The sequence below is a fragment of the Atractosteus spatula genome, chromosome 5 (genome assembly GCF_055471065.1).
Source record: "Atractosteus spatula isolate fAtrSpa1 chromosome 5, fAtrSpa1.hap1, whole genome shotgun sequence".
Taxonomy (NCBI): Eukaryota; Metazoa; Chordata; class Actinopteri; order Semionotiformes; family Lepisosteidae; genus Atractosteus; species Atractosteus spatula.
The window spans coordinates 2,644,153-2,663,791 of NC_142710.1; the positions used below are offsets into that span (position 1 = coordinate 2,644,153).

General features: G+C 51.1%; 1 protein-coding gene and 1 non-coding gene across 5 annotated transcripts; both read left to right on the top strand.

Moving 5' to 3' along the window:
• Nucleotides 1-1,073: 1,073 nt before the first annotated feature.
• Nucleotides 1,074-1,383, top strand: LOC148833324 (Nuclear RNase P). Its single transcript, XR_016091179.1, has one exon.
• On the top strand, nt 1,102-18,747 carry LOC148833325 (protein lifeguard 1-like). 4 transcript variants are annotated; one of them, XM_088916314.1, is made up of 7 exons: nt 1,102-1,784; nt 2,313-2,456; nt 5,120-5,187; nt 12,759-12,959; nt 14,633-14,761; nt 16,690-16,845; nt 17,955-18,747. In XM_088916314.1, exons 3-7 carry the CDS (start codon nt 5,146-5,148, stop codon nt 18,090-18,092), a joined length of 666 nt encoding a protein of 221 aa, XP_088772440.1. In that variant the 5' UTR covers nt 1,102-1,784; nt 2,313-2,456; nt 5,120-5,145; the 3' UTR covers nt 18,093-18,747. The 4 variants fall into 4 exon arrangements, with proteins under 4 accessions (XP_088772440.1, XP_088772439.1, XP_088772437.1 ...); XM_088916313.1 differs by having other exon boundaries at nt 2,344-2,456; XM_088916311.1 differs by lacking the exon at nt 2,313-2,456.
• Nucleotides 18,748-19,639: the final 892 nt, after the last annotated feature.

The window sequence follows — 19,639 nt, forward strand, 5'->3', positions numbered from 1 at the left end:
CGGGTAAAAGCACATAAGTAATGTATTTATGATCGACTATCCTAAAAAAATACTTTTTTTTGCATATCGCTGTAGCAGAAATTAAATTAAAATCTTTTGTTGCCAGGGAGAATGTTGCAAAAACTTTGACATTAAAACAATAAAGTAAAGAAAATATTTTACATGCAAATGCAGAGAAAGGCGGAGTACTGATCTTAGAACAACAACAACAGAACATCAATAAGCTGAAGTAATATTATTGATAACAGAATGTAACCGGCAGGGACCTTAAACGCTGGTTATGAACCCCAGGGGTGTCTCTGTCCTGATTCCTCACTGTGACAGACTGAACCCCAGGGGTGTCTCTGTCCTGATTCCTCACTGTGACAGACTGAACCCCAGGGGTGTCTCTATCCTGATTCCTCACTTTGACAGACTGAACACCAGGGGTGTCTCTGTCCTGATTCCTCACTGTGACAGACTGAACCCCAGGGGTGTCTCTATCCTGATTCCTCTCTGTTACAGACTGAACCCCAGGGGTGTCTCTATCCTGATTCCTCAATGATTATCTGGCAGGGTGACCCTTTTGTTCATAAGAAGATCAACATCCTGAGGTTCAGACAGAAACTCGGCTCTGATTTGGAAATGAAAGGTTTTTCAGACAGGTGTGAACACTGACTGAATCTCTCGTCGCTGTGGAGCGTGACCGGAGCACGCCCGTGCCCACGGAGAACAGAGGGGAAAGAGATCGTCAGCTGGCACTCCTGGGGCACCCAGTCCGTGCGATTGTATCGAAAGCACCTGCGCTGGGTTCGAACCCGGCTGCACCAGTGGCTGTACCTCTCTGGCCAAGTTGCATTCGGCCCTGCGATTTGCATAAACCCGTGTACGCGATTTCTCTGACAGCGAATGGCTTTAGATGAGCTCTTTCGTTTTGTAACCACTTGTGTTCTTTCACTTCTTATTTTACAAAAGTGAATATGCATGATCCGATCCCCGCAAATTTTAATGTGTTTAATCCACGTTACCCTAGACCGGGAATTCAAGGGCATCTCGGTCCTATATAACAGCGTGGGACAACCCCTTTCCTCGCAGCGGGAGGAAGCTCACTGTAGAGGTCACACGCCGAGTGCCTGGTCACTCCACCAATCACCTCGGGGAAGGTCTGAGACAGGAGCCAATCGCTGCCCTAGCAGGGCATCACCTGACGCGGGTGAGCGAGTGCACAGGGACGGGGCCCCGGGCGAGGCGCAGGCGCAGGAGAAGCCGGGCGGAGCAGTGACGCAGCTCCCCGCCGGTGGATGCGGCCTCGCCGGGCTTGGAAACGCTCGCGGCTGGCTGTTGAGTGCGATGTGTGAGCTGGGACACCGTCCCGGAACCCAATTCAGACTACTCTCCTCCCACTGCCTTTTAATATTCATTGATTCATTTCGGTTCAATGATCCACTATCCTAAAAAAAAACTTGTATGGCTGTAGCAAAAGTTCAATGAAAAATGCTTTATTGGCTTTATTTAAACAATAATAAAGTAAAAGAAAATCTTTTACATGAAAATGTGCTATCTGCATTTTGCAAAAATCACTATCTGCAATTTGAGTGATCTGCCACCTCGCGCGAGGCGGCACCGGCTTCTCGCGGCCAAGAGCGAGGGTGCCTTAGGCTGTGACGTCACGGTGTTTGGCGTCATCGGGCAGGCAGCGCGCGGAGCGCTCAGTCCCTCCGCAGGGCGAGAAGAGCAGCTGTATCCAGCAACGCGTATCCGGCAATATCGACAGCGACACACACGCGCGAATTCTCCTGCCCCAGGTAAGACCCATTCCTGTGAGCTTCAACATGGGCGAATGCGGTGCTCCAGCTGTTCTTGGAGTTGTGTTAACCGCATAATAAGGAAATTTGTTAAAAATGGTCTTTGTGCAAAGTTAACGCTTTGAGTTAGGTTCGAGTGGGGTCATTGAAGCACGCCCCAATTCAGGGCTTTGACGCCTCTCGTCTTTGCACGCGTGGGAGACAAACAGATATCTGCGTTCAGACGAAATAACACCGCGTTATGACGAGTTACAGCCGCTAACACTTTTTTTTCCATAAGACGCACCACTCTGCTGGGCACGGCAGCAGCTCGCGTGCGGTCCAGGAGCTGGCTGTGGGCTTGTTCTGAATTCCCGCATGTCTTGACATTCGCGTTCGCGCAAGATCGTGTCTGTTTCCTGCAGTTCGCTCTGTAGTTCCGAAGTCAGGCGGAATGGGAGACTGGAGCACTCGTCGTCCATGGCACTGTTCCAGCTGCTCCGGGAGCCGGACAGGTAGCTGTCAGGATGTCATCTTCATATTTCTCAGGGGCGGTGTGTCTGGGCTCTCCTCCCCTCAGCTTCACCTGAAAGCCTCACGAGGCGCCCGAGGCCCTGCAGCGCGAGAGGCGCGGTGCAAAGGGATTCCGGGCTGGTGCACACCTGAATTCCTGCCGGAGCCACATTTTCTCAGGTGGGTCAGCCCCCCTCCCAGGGGCAGCAGAGTGGTGCAGGGCTCAGCATTGCTGCCTCCCGGAGCTGGGGCCCTGGGTTCAATTCCCGGGGTGCTGTCCGTGTGGAGTTTGCATGGTCTCCCCACGTCCACTTGGGTTTCCTCTGGGAGCTCTGGATCCTGCAGTGGGCCACGCAAACCAGCACCTGTTCCAGGTTACTGCGTGAGCAGCTGTGCGTGAATGTGTGTGAAAATTACTGGGAGTCAACAGAGAGCTGCCTCAAGGCCAGTGAGGGCACAATAAGAGATGACAACTGTGATTGCTCTGCTCCGGACATGGTTGTTAGAGGGGAAGAGATCAACTTCAGAGCACTGGGCGCAAACCTCCAGAGCCCGAAGCCGACCAGCATGCTACCTGCACATCAGGAGACTGAATTTGTTTGCAAAGGGGTGGAAACAGGGCAGCACAGTGGTGAGGGGCCCTGGGTTGAATTCTGGAGCTGGAGACCTGTCTGTGTGGAGTTTGCACGTTCTCCCCTTGTGTGTGGATCATGCTGGTGGGTCAGTTGGCTTCTGGTTATTTGCTGTTAGTGGCTGGTGGTTGGTTGCCACAGTAAGTGTGTTTGTGTCCTGTGATGGACTGGGTGAGTGTGTGGTGTTTGTACATTTGTGTTTCCCTTCAATGCGCTGGCCCGAGTGTGAGTGTCTGTGCCTGAGTGTGTCGTGCAAAGGGCTGGTGTCCTGTCCAGGGTGGGTGTGGGGGTGTGTGTGTGTGTGTGTGTGTGTGTGTCCCGTGATGGACTGGTGTCCTGTCTAGGGGTGTGTGTGTGTGTGTGTGTGTGTGTGTGTGTGTGTCCTGTGATGGACTGGTGTCCTGTCCAGGGTGTGTGTGTGTGTCCCGTGATGGACTGGTGTCCTGTCTAGGGTGTGTGTGTGTGTGTGTGTGTGTGTGTCCTGTGATGGGCTGGTGTCCTGTCCAGGCTGTACCCTTCCTTATCCCTGTTGCTTGCTGGGATAGGCTCCGGCTCCCCCGTGCCCCCAAACCAGTTGACGCAGCTGGATAACGGGTGGGTGATGTGTGATAAGGCAAGGCCCACCGCATACAGCCCGTATCTGATACTCCTCTGACCCCTGACCTTCTCCTGCCAATGTGCCCACCCCCTGGAAATGTCAGTCAGCTCCGATCGGAAAACCCTGAGTCAGTACAGGTGTGTGTGTGTGTGTGTGTGTGTGTGTGTGTGTGTGTGTATACAGTGTGTATACAGTGTGTCCAGTAAGAGTCTGTACATGTGTGTGTGTATACAGTGTGTCCAGTAAGAGTCTGTACAGGTGTGTGTGTGTGTATACAGTGTGTCCAGTAAGAGTCTGTACAGGTGTGCGTGTGTGTGTATACAGTGTGTCCAGTAAGAGTTTGTACAGGTGTGTGTGTGTATACAGTGTGTCCAGTAAGAGTCTGTACAGGTGTGCATGTGTGTGTATACAGTGTGTCCAGTAAGAGTCTGTACAGGTATGCGTGTGTGTATACAGTGTGTCCAGTAAGAGTCTGTACAGGTGTGTGTGTATACAGTGTGTCCAGTAAGAGTCTGTACAGGTGTGCGTGTGTGTGTATACAGTGTGTCCAGTAAGAGTTTGTACAGGTGTGTGTGTGTATACAGTGTGTCCAGTAAGAGTCTGTACAGGTGTGCATGTGTGTGTATACAGTGTGTCCAGTAAGAGTCTGTACAGGTATGCGTGTGTGTATACAGTGTGTCCAGTAAGAGTCTGTACAGGTGTGTGTGTATACAGTGTGTCCAGTAAGAGTCTGTACAGGTGTGTGTGTGTGTGTATACAGTGTGTCAAGTAAGAGTCTGTACAGGTGTGTGTGTGTATACAGTGTGTCCAGTAAGAGTCTGTACAGGTGTGTGTGTGTGTATACAGTGTGTCCAGTAAGAGTCTGTACAGGTGTGTGTGTGTATACAGTGTGTCCAGTAAGAGTCTGTACAGGTGTGTGTGTGTGTATACAGTGTGTCCAGTAAGGGTCTGTACAGGTGTGTGTGTGTATACAGTGTGTCCAGTAAGAGTCTGTACAGGTGTGCGTGTGTGTATACAGCGTGTCCAGTAAGAGTCTGTACAGGTGTGTGTGTATACAGTGTGTCCAGTAAGAGTCTGTACAGGTGTGTGTGTGTGTATACAGTGTGTCCAGTAAGAGTCTGTACAGGTGTGCATGTGTGTGTATACAGTGTGTCCAGTAAGAGTCTGTACAGGTGTGTGTGTGTATACAGTGTGTCCAGTAAGAGTCTGTACAGGTGTGCGTGTGTGTATACAGTGTGTCCAGTAAGAGTCTGTACAGGTATGCGTGTGTGTATACAGTGTGTCCAGTAAGAGTCTGTACAGGTGTGCATGTGTCTGTATACAGTGTGTCCAGTAAGAGTCTGTACAGGGGTGTGTGTGTGTATACAGTGTGTCCAGTAAGAGTCTGTACAGGTGTGTGTGTGTATACAGTGTGTCCAGTAAGAGTCTGTACAGGGGGGTGTCTATACATTGTGTCCAGTAAGAGTCTGTACAGGGGTGGGTGTGTGTGTGTATATATATATACAGTGTGTCCAATAAGAGTCTGTACAGGTGTGCGTGTCTACAGTTTTTACAGAAATCCTGAAGTCCTTCCTGTTGTCTGTGTCTGAGCCCTGTGTGTCTGTGTGTTGCAGGTAGAGCTGAGTCTCAGCCCAGTGGGATGGAAGAGAGCCAGATTCGGCGCGGAGATTACATCAGGAAGGTGTGCCTCTGCTTCTCTGTCTGGCTCGTGGACTGCCCCTCTCTGCACCAAAAAGCCTGTTAAGCAAACTGTTAAGCTTTTAATGTGCCTAGTTTAATGATAGATGTTTGAGCAGGGAGCTACGTCAGCATGAGTTGGCTGTGAAGGAACAGGTAAAGTTTCATTCCAGTCTGGAAGTTAAATAATTTAATGACGTTTAATAAAGTCTGTGCGGCATTAATTCGATAACTTATTGAGATGGATAATGGCGTGCAGCTGGACTATTGCTTCATGAAGGGAAGGAAATGATTCGATTACCAACTTTCAGGCAGCATGGTGACACAGTGGTCGGCATTCTGACTTGCAGTGCTGGGGCCCTGGGTTCGATTCCTGGGGTATTGTCTGTGTGGAGTTTGCATGTTCCCCCCGGGTTCATGTCGAGTTTTCTCCTGCAGTCCAATGACATCCTGATAGTTTAATTAGCTTCTGAGATACTTGGCCCTGGTGCGGGTGTGGGTGTGTGTCTCTGTCTGCCCTGTGACGGACTGGCGTCCCACCCAGGGTGTACCCTGCCCTTCTGCCCACTGCTTGCGGGGATCAACTCCGGCTCCCAGTGTCCCTGAATTTCACGATGCAGTTAGAAAACAGGACAGATTCTTGACCTCGTGGTGCTGGAGGACAGAAAATCATCCTAAAAGTTTAGTCCCGATTAACTCCAGGCACAGCGGTGTTTTATGCTGCACATGATACAGTCGTCTCATTGTCAGTGCAACTTTTTCTTTTGAAGCGGACTTTCTTTTGGTGCCTTTCTCACAGTTTTCCCTGAGCTGTTTCCTGGCACGCGTCTGCAGTCTCAAACAGCAGGGTTTTAAACAAAACACAGATAAACAGAATAATTGTTTTCCCCCCCCCTGAGCAATACCCACTGTTGATTTCAACACCCAGAGCTAGAACACCCAGGAGCAGGAAATAGTGCCGAACCAGGTCTGGTTAAGTTTGTATTGGCCAACATCCCAACCTGGAAGACAACAGTTTAGCATCCCCTTACGGAAGCTTATTAGCGCCACTGAGAAAACAAAAAACCTTGTTTATACCAGATAGTATTGCGTCAACACGCGGAAATAATTTGCATTTAAAAGAGCAAATGATTGTGTGTATATGAAAAAAATGTGTGCGTTCAACCGCAATAGTTAATTTGTGAACAATGTTGCCTGATATATTAATATCTTGCGTTATATATTGTTGTGGGAAATCCTTTATCAAAGGAGCAGGACACAGTCTTGCGTGGATTCAGTTGTTTTAATGATGACATCAACGCGCGCTGGGTCTGCCCCGCAGGACAGACAAACTGCAAGGGTTTCCCAGCTCTTATATACAGTCAGAAGAAAGTTTGTTTCACAGTCTGAGTGCTTGTCCTGTTCTTTGATATATAATTACTTCTTATCCTGCTCTGTCTTGCTCTAGGTTCTGTCCTTCGATATGCAGCAGACATTGGTCTGGTTTATCCTGTTTGTGGGTGTTGCTCCTGTCTTTTATTATGTAGCGTTAAGCCACTGGGGCTGCTAAAGCAAGTCAGCTTTATGGCATCTTAGTGTAACTTTGTTTGAGGCTAAATTAACAGACCCCACCAACACCTCTCGCAATGTGCTTAAGTGGTGATACTGTGATGCTGGATAAGTGAGATACATACATGTCCCACTTCAGTATGCAATAATACTGTCCCGTGCAAAGTAGCATTGACTTTAGCAACAGCAGAATATCGTCACACTCCTCTTTTTGGGGGAAAACAAGTCGAAAGAAGAAGCACGTGTTCTCTCGTTCGTGCACGTTAAGCGCGGGTTGTGCTCGCCGTTTCCGTGACGAGTGGAAACGACGCGGCTTTCCCAGGGAACGTTCTTCTTGATGTGAAGCCGCAGAAACGTGTCCTGTACATCAGTTTTTTTTTTTGCCGACTCTTGAGACATTGAACAGACTACATTCACTGTGACGTGACAGCGAGACCTGTGCCGACTGTTATGGTCTGTAACGGTGAACAGCAGGCGAACAGCGTGCAAACTGTGTGACGGGGCGTGTACCGTCCTGGAGTTCGTCCTGTCTCTGGACATTTCACGTCTGTGCACCCGGACACACAGATGCTGCTTCTTCTCCCTTCCACCTACACTTTTCCCGCATTTGGCCGTGTTAAATCCAAATTCAAATGCAGGCATGATGTCTGACTGTCATCATCGTAAATGTATTCCGTTCAGAGTCAGTAAAAACCCGTCTGCAGTTCTGCAGTTTCGCGTGTACTGTCTTTTGTAAACGTGAAGTACAGCACAGCGCCAGTGAACATTCCTGGGTTAAACACACGTGTGTTTGCCGCCGTTTCCGTCACGAGTAGAAATCCAACTAATGCTATTCACGATGAGAAGCGGTGCTAATTAGCTTCCGTATGCCCTCCTCAAACCTGTTTTCTGACTTGCTTGCTCAGCACCTTTGCATGAGAATTGCTGGTGTGTTGGCCTTTACACGTCTCAACAAACAGTGTGTGTGCTCCTGGCCACCAGCTGACATTCTGGGCCATAAATCATGTCTGATTGCGGAAAGTGAGATGTAAACATCGCTTGATAATCCATAATAAATTCATAAATCGTTCCCGTTCTGTCAGCTTTATGTTGGAATGACTGGTAATTAATTTGTTTCCATTTGGTTTCCAAACCCTTTCTCAGCCGTGTAGTCAGGTTAACCAAAGGAAGTAAGGAACAGTGTGAATGTGTGATGAAGCAGTTTTATCCGCAGTGCAGGCAATAGGATTTTATTGATATATGTCAAGATTTTTTCTCTTCCTTCTCGGTGAGCTTCTGTGCTGTAACATTCATCACTTTCTCTCATTTACTGATTGCCCCAGTTGAAAAATCATATTTAATAGTGTTAAAAAGCAGTTAGAACTTTCAAACATGTCTCTGATGTTGTCCAGATGTTTGGTGTGCAGACTCAGTGTGCTGACTGTGCTGTATCATTTTCAGTGTGCTGACTGTGCTGTATCTCTCTCTGACTCCAGGTGTTCAGTGTGCTGACTGTGCTGTATCTCTCTCTCTGACTCCAGGTGATCAGTGTGCTGACTGTGCTGTATCTCTCTCTGACTCCAGGTGTTCAGTGTGCTGACTGTGCTGTATCTCTCTCTGACTCCAGGTGTTCTGTGTGCTGATTGTGCTGTATCTCTCTCTCTGACTCCAGGTGTTCAGTGTGCTGCCTGTGCTGCATCTCTCTCTGACTCCAGGTGTTCAGTGTGCTGACTGTGCTGTATCTCTCTCTCTCTGACTCCAGGTGATCAATGTGCTGACTGTGCTGTATCTCTCTCTCTGACTCCAGGTGTTCAGTGTGCTGACTGTGCTGTATCTCTCTCTCTCTGACTCCAGGTGATCAATGTGCTGACTGTGCTGTATCTCTCTCTCTGACTTCAGGTGTTCAGTGTGCTGACTGTGTTGTATCTCTCTCTGACTCCAGGTGTTCTGTGTGCTGACTATGCTGTATCTCTCTCTGACTCCAGGTGATCAGTGTGCTGACTGTGCTGTATCTCTTTCTGACTCCAGGTGTTCAGTGTGCTATCTGTGCTGCATCTCTCTCTGACTCCAGGTGTTCAGTGTGCTGCCTGTGCTGCATCTCTCTCTGACTCCAGGTGTTCAGTGTGCTGACTGTGCTGTATCTCTCTCTGACTCCAGGTGTTCAGTGTGCTGACTGTGCTGTATCTCTCTCTGACTCCAGGTGTTCTGTGTGCTGATTGTGCTGTATCTCTCTCTCTGACTCCAGGTGTTCAGTGTGCTGCCTGTGCTGCATCTCTCTCTGACTCCAGGTGTTCAGTGTGCTGACTGTGCTGTATCTCTCTCTCTCTGACTCCAGGTGATCAATGTGCTGACTGTGCTGTATCTCTCTCTCTGACTCCAGGTGTTCAGTGTGCTGACTGTGCTGTATCTCTCTCTCTCTGACTCCAGGTGATCAATGTGCTGACTGTGCTGTATCTCTCTCTCTGACTTCAGGTGTTCAGTGTGCTGACTGTGTTGTATCTCTCTCTGACTCCAGGTGTTCTGTGTGCTGACTATGCTGTATCTCTCTCTGACTCCAGGTGATCAGTGTGCTGACTGTGCTGTATCTCTTTCTGACTCCAGGTGTTCAGTGTGCTATCTGTGCTGCATCTCTCTCTGACTCCAGGTGTTCAGTGTGCTGCCTGTGCTGCATCTCTCTCTGACTCCAGGTGTTCAGTGTGCTGACTGTGCTGTATCTCTTTCTGACTCCAGGTGTTCAGTGTGCTATCTGTGCTGCATCTCTCTCTGACTCCAGGTGTTCAGTGTGCTGCCTGTGCTGCATCTCTCTCTGACTCCAGGTGTTCAGTGTGCTGACTATGCTGTATCTCTCTCTGACTCCAGGTGATCAGTGTGCTGACTGTGCTGTATCTCTTTCTGACTCCAGGTGTTCAGTGTGCTATCTGTGCTGCATCTCTCTCTGACTCCAGGTGTTCAGTGTGCTGACTGTGCTGCATCTCTCTCTGTCTCCAGGTGTTCAGTGTGCTGACTGTGCTGTAACTCTCTCTCTGACTCCAGGTGTTCAGTGTGCTGACTGTGCTGTATCTCTCTCTGACTCCAGGTGTTCTGTGTGCTGACTGTGCTGTATCTCTCTCTGACTCCAGGTGTTCAGTGTGCTGCCTGTGCTGCATCTCTCTCTGACTCCAGGTGTTCAGTGTGCTGACTGTGCTGTATCTCTTTCTGACTCCAGGTGTTCAGTGTGCTATCTGTGCTGCATCTCTCTCTGACTCCAGGTGTTCAGTGTGCTGCCTGTGCTGCATCTCTCTCTGACTCCAGGTGTTCAGTGTGCTGACTATGCTGTATCTCTCTCTGACTCCAGGTGATCAGTGTGCTGACTGTGCTGCATCTCTCTCTGACTCCAGGTGTTCAGTGTGCTGACTGTGCTGTAACTCTCTCTCTGACTCCAGGTGTTCAGTGTGCTGCCTGTGCTGCATCTCTCTCTGACTCCAGGTGTTCAGTGTGCTGACTGTGCTGTATCTCTCTCTGACTCCAGGTGTTCAGTGTGCTGACTGTGCTGTACTGTATATCTCTCTCTGACTCCAGGTGTTCAGTGTGCTGACTGTGCTGCATCTCTCTCTGTCTCCAGGTGTTCAGTGTGCTGACTGTGCTGTAACTCTCTCTCTGACTCCAGGTGTTCAGTGTGCTGCCTGTGCTGCATCTCTCTCTGACTCCAGGTGTTCAGTGTGCTGACTGTGCTGTATCTCTCTCTGACTCCAGGTGTTCAGTGTGCTGACTGTGCTGTACTGTATATCTCTCTCTGACTCCAGGTGTTCAGTGTGCTGACTGTGCTGCATCTCTCTCTGTCTCCAGGTGTTCAGTGTGCTGACTGTGCTGTAACTCTCTCTCTGACTCCAGGTGTTCAGTGTGCTGCCTGTGCTGCATCTCTCTCTGACTCCAGGTGTTCAGTGTGCTGACTGTGCTGTATCTCTCTCTGACTCCAGGTGTTCAGTGTGCTGACTGTGCTGTACTGTATATCTCTCTCTGACTCCAGGTGTTCAGTGTGCTGACTGTGCTGCATCTCTCTCTGTCTCCAGGTGTTCAGTGTGCTGACTGTGCTGTAACTCTCTCTCTGACTCCAGGTGTTCAGTGTGCTGACTGTGCTGCATCTCTCTCTGACTCCAGGTGTTCAGTGTGCTGACTGTGCTGTACTGTATATCTCTCTCTGACTCCAGGTGTTCAGTGTGCTGACTGTGCTGCATCTCTCTCTGTCTCCAGGTGTTCAGTGTGCTGACTGTGCTGTAACTCTCTCTCTGACTCCAGGTGTTCAGTGTGCTGCCTGTGCTGCATCTCTCTCTGACTCCAGGTGTTCAGTGTGCTGACTGTGCTGTAACTCTCTCTCTGACTCCAGGTGTTCAGTGTGCTGCCTGTGCTGCATCTCTCTCTGACTCCAGGTGTTCAGTGTGCTGACTGTGCTGTATCTCTCTCTGACTCCAGGTGTTCAGTGTGCTGACTGTGCTGTACTGTATATCTCTCTCTGACTCCAGGTGTTCAGTGTGCTGACTGTGCTGCATCTCTCTCTGTCTCCAGGTGTTCAGTGTGCTGACTGTGCTGTAACTCTCTCTCTGACTCCAGGTGTTCAGTGTGCTGCCTGTGCTGCATCTCTCTCTGACTCCAGGTGTTCAGTGTGCTGACTGTGCTGTATCTCTCTCTGACTCCAGGTGTTCAGTGTGCTGACTGTGCTGTACTGTATATCTCTCTCTGACTCCAGGTGTTCAGTGTGCTGACTGTGCTGCATCTCTCTCTGTCTCCAGGTGTTCAGTGTGCTGACTGTGCTGTAACTCTCTCTCTGACTCCAGGTGTTCAGTGTGCTGACTATGCTGTATCTCTCTCTGACTCCAGGTGATCAGTGTGCTGACTGTGCTGTATCTCTTTCTGACTCCAGGTGTTCAGTGTGCTATCTGTGCTGCATCTCTCTCTGACTCCAGGTGTTCAGTGTGCTGACTGTGCTGCATCTCTCTCTGTCTCCAGGTGTTCAGTGTGCTGACTGTGCTGTAACTCTCTCTCTGACTCCAGGTGTTCAGTGTGCTGCCTGTGCTGCATCTCTCTCTGACTCCAGGTGTTCAGTGTGCTGCCTGTGCTGCATCTCTCTCTGACTCCAGGTGTTCAGTGTGCTGACTGTGCTGCATCTCTCTCTGACTCCAGGTGTTCAGTGTGCTGACTGTGCTGTAACTCTCTCTCTGACTCCAGGTGTTCAGTGTGCTGACTATGCTGTAACTCTCTCTCTGACTCCAGGTGTTCAGTGTGCTGACTGTGCTGTATCTCTCTCTCTGACTTCAGGTGTTCAGTGTGCTGACTGTGCTGCATCTCTCTCTGTCTCCAGGTGTTCAGTGTGCTGACTGTGCTGTATCTCTCTCTGACTCCAGGTGTTCAGTGTGCTGACTGTGCTGTATCTCTCTCTGACTCCAGGTGTTCAGTGTGCTGACTGTGCTGTATCTCTCTCTGACTCCAGGTGTTCAGTGTGCTGACTGTGCTGTACTGTATATCTCTCTCTGACTCCAGGTGTTCAGTGTGCTGACTGTGCTGTAACTCTCTCTCTGACTCCAGGTGTTCAGTGTGCTGCCTGTGCTGCATCTCTCTCTGACTCCAGGTGTTCAGTGTGCTGACTGTGCTGTATCTCTCTCTGACTCCAGGTGTTCAGTGTGCTGACTGTGCTGTACTGTATATCTCTCTCTGACTCCAGGTGTTCAGTGTGCTGACTGTGCTGCATCTCTCTCTGTCTCCAGGTGTTCAGTGTGCTGACTGTGCTGTAACTCTCTCTCTGACTCCAGGTGTTCAGTGTGCTGCCTGTGCTGCATCTCTCTCTGACTTCAGGTGTTCAGTGTGCTGACTGTGCTGTATCTCTCTCTGACTCCAGGTGTTCAGTGTGCTGACTGTGCTGTATCTCTCTCTGACTCCAGGTGTTTAGTGTGCTGACTGTGCTGTACTGTATATCTCTCTCTGACTCCAGGTGTTCAGTGTGCTGCCTGTGCTGCATCTCTCTCTGACTCCAGGTGTTCAGTGTGCTGACTGTGCTGTATCTCTCTCTGACTCCAGGTGTTCAGTGTGCTGACAGTGCAGGTGCTGGCGATCCTGAGTGTCCTGTGTCTACTCCTGCTCTGTGAGCCCCTGAAGGAGTTCGTGAAGACGAACCTCTGGATCTCCCTCAACTCCTACCTCATCTTCATCCTGGTTTCCGTCGTGCTGCTCTTCTGCTTGTCCTGCAGGAGGGCCGTGCCCCGGGGCACTCCAGGCATGGTGGGTAGCGAGATCGGCCTTCCTTGTTGTGGTGATTGGTGTCCTTTGGGTGCTCCCTGTCCGTTCCGCTCATGCAGGTCGCTGTCGTGTTCAGGGCAGCGAGAGCCTTGTTGGGCCCCTGGAGTCTGCCGCCTGGTTTCACTTTCCAGGTTTCAGTTGCCACGTGTCTGGAGCGCGCAGACCACTGGGTGGCGCTGCTCGGGCTGGCGCGCGGCGCCCGGGGAACGTGGGTGCGTACCGGACATCGCCGCTCTGGGCCGTGGCGCCTTTCGCCGGGGCGGCAGGAGTGGAGTCGGAGTCGGGGCGGCAGGGCGCTGGCTCGGCTGGGCTCTGGGGAAGCTCCCACAATCCCCTGCTGCCTCGCCGCTGTCGGCCATCTTGAAGAAGAGGGGTTCTGCTGCGGCCGGGGCTAAGCGCGCTCCACCGGGGGGTGCACCGTTGAGGTTCATTGTGCAGCCGAAGGGCCCACGGCCGCAAATGGCCGCAGGGTGTCATGGGGTGTGTCCTGGGGCGTCCACCCTGGGTTGGGACTGTCACCCTGGTAATCCTGTAGCTCCCCCAACTGCCGCAACCATATCTCATCCTGCTGCTTTTATACCTTCCTCCAGCTGTTTCTCTCCTTTTTGTTGTGTGTAGAAAACACCGGACTGAGGACGCAAAGCAGCAGAAGCATGATTCTGGTTTTGAAGAGGATTGATCATTTTGCTTGATGCTGAAGAGAATAGTCGCGTTGTGTCTCTCTAGGTGTTCAGTGTCTTGGCTGTTGCTCTCTCTCTCCAGGTGTTCAGTGTGCTGACTGTGCTGTATCTCTCTCTGACTCCAGGTGATCAGTGTGCTGACTGTGCTGTATCTCTTTCTGACTCCAGGTGTTCAGTGTGCTATCTGTGCTGCATCTCTCTCTGACTCCAGGTGTTCAGTGTGCTGTCTGTGCTGTATCTCTCTCTGACTCCAGGTGATCAGTGTGCTGACTGTGCTGTATCTTTCTCTGACTCCAGGTGATCAGTGTGCTGACTGTGCTGTATCTTTCTCTGACTCCAGGTGATCAGTGTGCTGACTGTGCTGCATCTCTCTCTGACTCCAGGTGTTCAGTGTGCTGACTGTGCTGTATCTCTCTCCGACTCCAGGTGTTTTGTGTGCTGATTGTGCTGTATCTCTCTCTGACTCCAGGTGTTCAGTGTTCTGACTGTGCTTTATCTCTCTCTGACTCCAGGTGATCAGTGTGCTGACTGTGCTGTATCTTTCTCTGACTCCAGGTGATCAGTGTGCTGACTGTGCTGCATCTCTCTCTGACTCCAGGTGTTTAGTGTGCTGACTGTGCTGTATCTCTCTCTGACTCCAGGTGGTCAGTGTGCTGACTGTGCTGTATCTCTCTCTGACTCCAGGTGGTCAGTGTGCTGACTGTGCTGTATCTCTCTCTAACTCCAGGTGGTCAGTCTTCTATCTGTGCTGCATCTCTCTCTGTCTCCAGGTGTTCAGTGTGCTGACTGTGCTGTATCTTGTTCTCTGACTCCAGGTGGTCAGTGTGCTGACAGAGGTGCGGGAATCTGTTGTGAAAAACTGAGCTGTGTCCCTGACCCACTGATTGGCTAGGTTGGTCCTGGGGTTGGTCTTGGCACACCGGGGGTTCGTGTGGCTGAGCCCATCATGCGTTGTGTGTCTCTGTGTGTTGACAGAGAGTGATGACCCTCTGCATGTCCTGTATCGTCTCCACTGTGGCTGCCTTCCACAGTGTCCCAGCTGTGGCCATCGCCCTGGGCTGCACACTGGCCATCAGCTCTGCCGTGTTCTTCTGCACTGCCCAGGTAATGACCATTCGCTTGGCCTGCTGCTCTGTGCTGGGCTGGGGCTGCGCTCCTGCTGCTGCGCCTATTAACTGCACTGGTGTCTGTGCTGCTGTGCATAATGGGCAGGTGCATGATTGCACTGTTTCACACTCTGCAGGATTGTGTGAGTGTGAGGTTGTGTAATATTGTAATATTGAAGTTCTTGATTGTACGGTTTCACACTCTGCACTCTTGTGTGAGTGTGAAGTTGTGTAATAATGAAGAGCGTGATTGTGTTGTGTCATAGTACAATATTGCAATGTCTTGCACTATTGTGTGAGTGTGAAGTTGTGTAATAATGAAGAGCGTGATTGTGCTGTGTCATTGTACAATATTGCACTGTCTTGCACTATTGTGTGAGTGCGAGGTTGTGTCTTATTGACGTACATGATTGTACTGTTTCACATTCTGCACTATTGTGTGAGTGCGAGGTTGTGTCTTATTGACGTACATGATTGTACTGTTTCACATTCTGCACTATTGTGTGAGTGTGAGGTTGTGTCTTATTGATGTACATGATTGTACTGTTTCACACTCGGCACTATTGTGTGAGTGTGAGGATGTGTAATAACAAAGTGCACAATTACACTGTGTCACACTCTGCAGGACTGCACTTCCCTGCACTATTGAGTGAGCATTGCACTGTCATTATGCTGACCTGTGCTCTTCTCTTCTGCTGTATTGTATTATACCGAGCATTGCATTGAGGAAGCCAGTACTGTATCAGTCCAGACAGTTTAAATTGCCATTGGAACTCTGCACAACTTGCCCACGGCTGACAAACTGTGTGTGCTGCACTGTGCTTTCCTGTGCCGTGTTTTGCTGTGCTGCCCCACTGATGTCTTGAATGCTGTGTTGAACTCCGCTGTGCTGTACTGTAACTCTCGCTGCTGTGGAGATGCTGCAAGTCATGTTCAATCTGGCTCTTTCCAGTGTTTGTACACTGACACTTTTTTACATGTTCTGCGACGGGCGACTCATCAAAAACCTGCTTAGCAGGACCGACGCAGGTGAGCCCTGTTTTGTTTCATTATTCTTTTGATTTTATCGCTCCTAGATACTCCTATCTTGTCTGCTGGAGCGCAGGCTAGGCCAGAAACGTTTTAGTGCTTCTGATGAGCGCAGTTTACAAGACCCCGCACAAGCCACCCCCACCCTGGGCTCGGCTCGATGCCCGTGGCGATGCTTTTTAAAAACGTGTCCTACTCTGCGAATGTGGGATCATTGACTTTGTTTTTAAGAATCCCTTGTGGTCCTGAGGCCCAGGTGGCCTTGGATGACAGACTTCCAGGGCTCGCGTGTGGTGCAAAAGTGGAATGGTGATAGACTTGAAGGTGTCAAGAGTCCGACTAAATGGAAGTTGTTAACTGAAGATAACAACGACAGTTTCACCCTTCCCAGCAAGACACACACCCTGGACAGGACACCAGTCCATCACAGGACACACACACACACCCACACCCACACCCCCACACACCCACACACCCTGGACAGGACACCAGTCCATCACAGGACACACACATGCACGCACACACACACGCACACACGCACGCAAACTCCACACAGACAGCACGCCAGGTCTCAAATTGAACCCAAGGCCCCCAGCGCTCCAGTGCCTCCCTGATCTCACTCAGCTGTTCTGAGAGCACGGGCTGAGCTGAAGCCGCAGCCGTGGTCAGCCAGCGGGCAGGGTCTGGGCCTGAGGGAGGGGTGGGGAGACAGAGAGGCGAGGGGTCGAGCCAGCGGGGGGAGAGAGGGAGCAGGCTCGGGTTCGGGAGGGGTGGGGAGACAGAGAGGTGAGGGGTCGAGCCAGCGGGGGGAGAGGGGGCCGCCGGAGCGGCAGGGGCGACGGGGAAGCGCTGTGCTGTCCTCCTCTCCTTGCCCACTCTGCCGTGTGTGTCTTCCAGACGTGTCTGGGCTCCTGCTCCTCCTCCTCCTCCTGGGGCGGTGCCCTGCTCCTGCTGCTGCTGGGCTCCGTGGTGCTCGGCTTCGTCTCCGGGGTCTTGTACTCCAGCGCCCTGCGGTTCGTCTTCAGCAGCCTGGGGACCCTGCTCTTCTCCATGGTAACCACCCGGCCCTCTCCCTGCGTGATTCTCCTCCCCCCTGTGTCCCGCATGTCCTCTCACACAGCACTGCAGGGAAGAGCTCTTGAAACTGAGAACAGGAGGCTCTTCCTTACACAGAGGGTGGTGGGGGTGTGGAACAGGTTCTGTACACAGAGGGTGGTGGGGGTGGGGAACAAGCTGCCCAGCCATGTTGTTGAAGCCGATACCCTGGCTCCTCTCCAGACACAGCTGGGTGAACTCCTCCAGGTCAGGGCAGAAGGCTCTTCTTTACACAGAGGGTAGTGGGGGTGGGGAACAGGTTCTGTACACAGAGGGTGGTGGGGGTGGGGAACAAGCTGCCCAGCCATGTTGTTGAAGCCAATTCCCTGGCTTCTTTTCAGTCAGACTGGGCGCATAAAAAAAATATTGACTTCCTGTTTGGATGTGTGAGAAGACAAGGTGGCTGGATTCCAGCCCACAACTGTGGGCTCCTCTCAGCTGAGAGAGCCACATCTGAGCACTGCTCACACTCTGCAGACTGCCTTTCATTCCTCACTGTGTGAGTGAGTGAGGGGTGTGAGTGAGTGAATGAGTGAAGGGTGTGAGTGAGTGAGGGGTGTGAGTGAGTGAATGAGTGAAGGGTGTGAGTGAGTGAGGGGTGTGAGTGAATGAGTGAAGGGTGTGAGTGAGTGAGGGGTGTGAGTGAATGAGGGGTGTGAGTGAGTGAATGAGTGAAGGGTGTGAGTGAGTGAGGGGTGTGAGTGAGTGAATGCGTGAAGGGTGTGAGTGAAGGGTGTGAGTGAATGAGTGAGGGGTGTGAGTGAGTGAATGAGTGAGAGGTGAGTGTGTGAATGCATGAAGGGTGTGAGTGAATGGGTGTGAGTGAATGAGTGAAGGGTGTGAGTGAGTGAATGAGTGAAGGGTGTGAGTGAGTAAAGGGTGTGAGTGAATGAGTGAGGGGTGTGAGTGAATGAGTGAGTGAAGGGTGTGAATGAGTGAAGGGTGTGAATGTGAAAGAGTGAAGAGATTCACACTGGGAGTTCTGGCGCACTCTTCTGTGTGAGGGTGTATCACTGTGTCTGTGTCAGTCTCGGTCAGCGATAACGCCCTTCCGTCTCTCTCTGCAGTGTTTGGCAGAGGACAGCCAGGCGGTGCTGAGCACAGAGCCCACAGACACCAGCCTGGAGGAGCACAGCTTCGCTGCCCTCGTCCTGTCCCTGGACATCAGCATGATCTTCATCTACCTGCTTCTGCTCAGCGACTAGCACTGGCTGGGACACACACTCTCTCCATGTCACACACACTTTACATGTCACACACACCCACACTCTCTGTGACACACACACTCTCCATGTCACATAGACACTCTCTCCATGTCACACACACTTTACATGTAACACACACACACTCTCCATGTTACACACACACTCTCTCTGTGACACACACGCTCTCTCTGTGACACACACACACTCTCCATGTCACACACACACACTTTCCATGTCACACACATGCTCTCTCCATGTCACACACACACTCTATGTCACACGCTTCTTTTGACACACACACACTTTCTCTGTGACTGGCACACACTCTCCATGTTACACACACACACTCTGTGATACACACTGTTACACACGCATCAGGTGATACACTGAGATACAGACATACAGTGATACACACATTATGATGAACACACCAGCATTCCCTACTGGGAAACCGTGCACACCTACACAACACATACTCTCTGTACTACAAGCATTCACGCAATCATTATCACAGCATCACCACAGACCCCTGGACGCTGTCACTAAGAGTAGTGTCATATGTTTAGTCCTTATATTGTGCTGTTTTATCCTGAACCCTGCTTTGGGATATTTTTGGTATGGAAGGTGCTTTATAAAATAAAGTGTATTATCGCGATTATTAGCAGTTGGACAGCTGGGTAGCACAGTTGTCTGCATTGCTGCCTTGCAGTACTGGGACCCTGTGGTCAATGTTCTCCCTGTGTTTGCCTGGGTTTCCTCAACAGTCCAAAGACATGCTGGTGAGGTCAATCAGTTTCTGGGAAAACTGCGTCTGGTGTCCTGTCCTGTCATGTGTGTCCTGTGATGGACTGGTGTCCTGACCAGAGCATACCCTGCCATGTGCCCAGCACCTTGCTTGCTGCAATAGACTCTGGCTCCCACCTGACCCTGTACTTGGTGAAGTGGTTAGAAAAAGGATGAAAGCATTATTAACAACAATATTACTTTTTAGAGAAGTGGTGTTGGTGGACCAGCAGGTGGCGCTGTGTGCTCTTTTCCTAGAATTTCCCCCTGAATGGGAGGGGCCAGTCAGGCACACTGGGTCATCAGAGGTGCCTCCCTTCCAGTGAGCTGCAAAACTGAGGTACCCGCTACCTAGGGTCAAGCCTGGGCCTCCTGTGGTCCCGCCTCCTTGAACCCGCCAGGTGCCCTCTGACCCTGAGAGAGAGGCCAAGGCTGTGGGGTGAGACAGGGCTGTAGCCTGAGCCCAACACTGTTCAATATCTATATCAACGAATTAGCAGGAATGTTAGAACCGTCTGCAGCTCCTGGTCTCACACTATACGACACAGAAATCAAGTTCCTGCTCTACGCAGATGACCTGGTCCTGCTGTCGCCCACAGAACAGGGGCTGCAGCAAAACCTGGCACTGCAGGAGCAGTACTGTCACACCTGGGCACTGCCAGTAACGCTGGCCTCAGATCAGGGGCTGCAGCAGAGCCTGGCACTGCTGGAGCAGGACTGTCACACCTGGGCACTGCCAATTAGACTGGAGCCAGAACAGGGTT

Bases quoted from the DNA above. Each gene is read 5' to 3' on its own strand.
- LOC148833325 (XM_088916311.1), top strand. From the start codon at position 1,526: ATGAAAATGTGCTATCTGCATTTTGCAAAAATCACTATCTGCAATTTG. The intron at 14,762-16,689 runs GTAATGACCATT...TGTGTCTTCCAG, and splicing joins TGTTCTTCTGCACTGCCCAG to ACGTGTCTGGGCTCCTGCTC. The intron at 16,846-17,954 runs GTAACCACCCGG...CTCTCTCTGCAG, and splicing joins GGACCCTGCTCTTCTCCATG to TGTTTGGCAGAGGACAGCCA.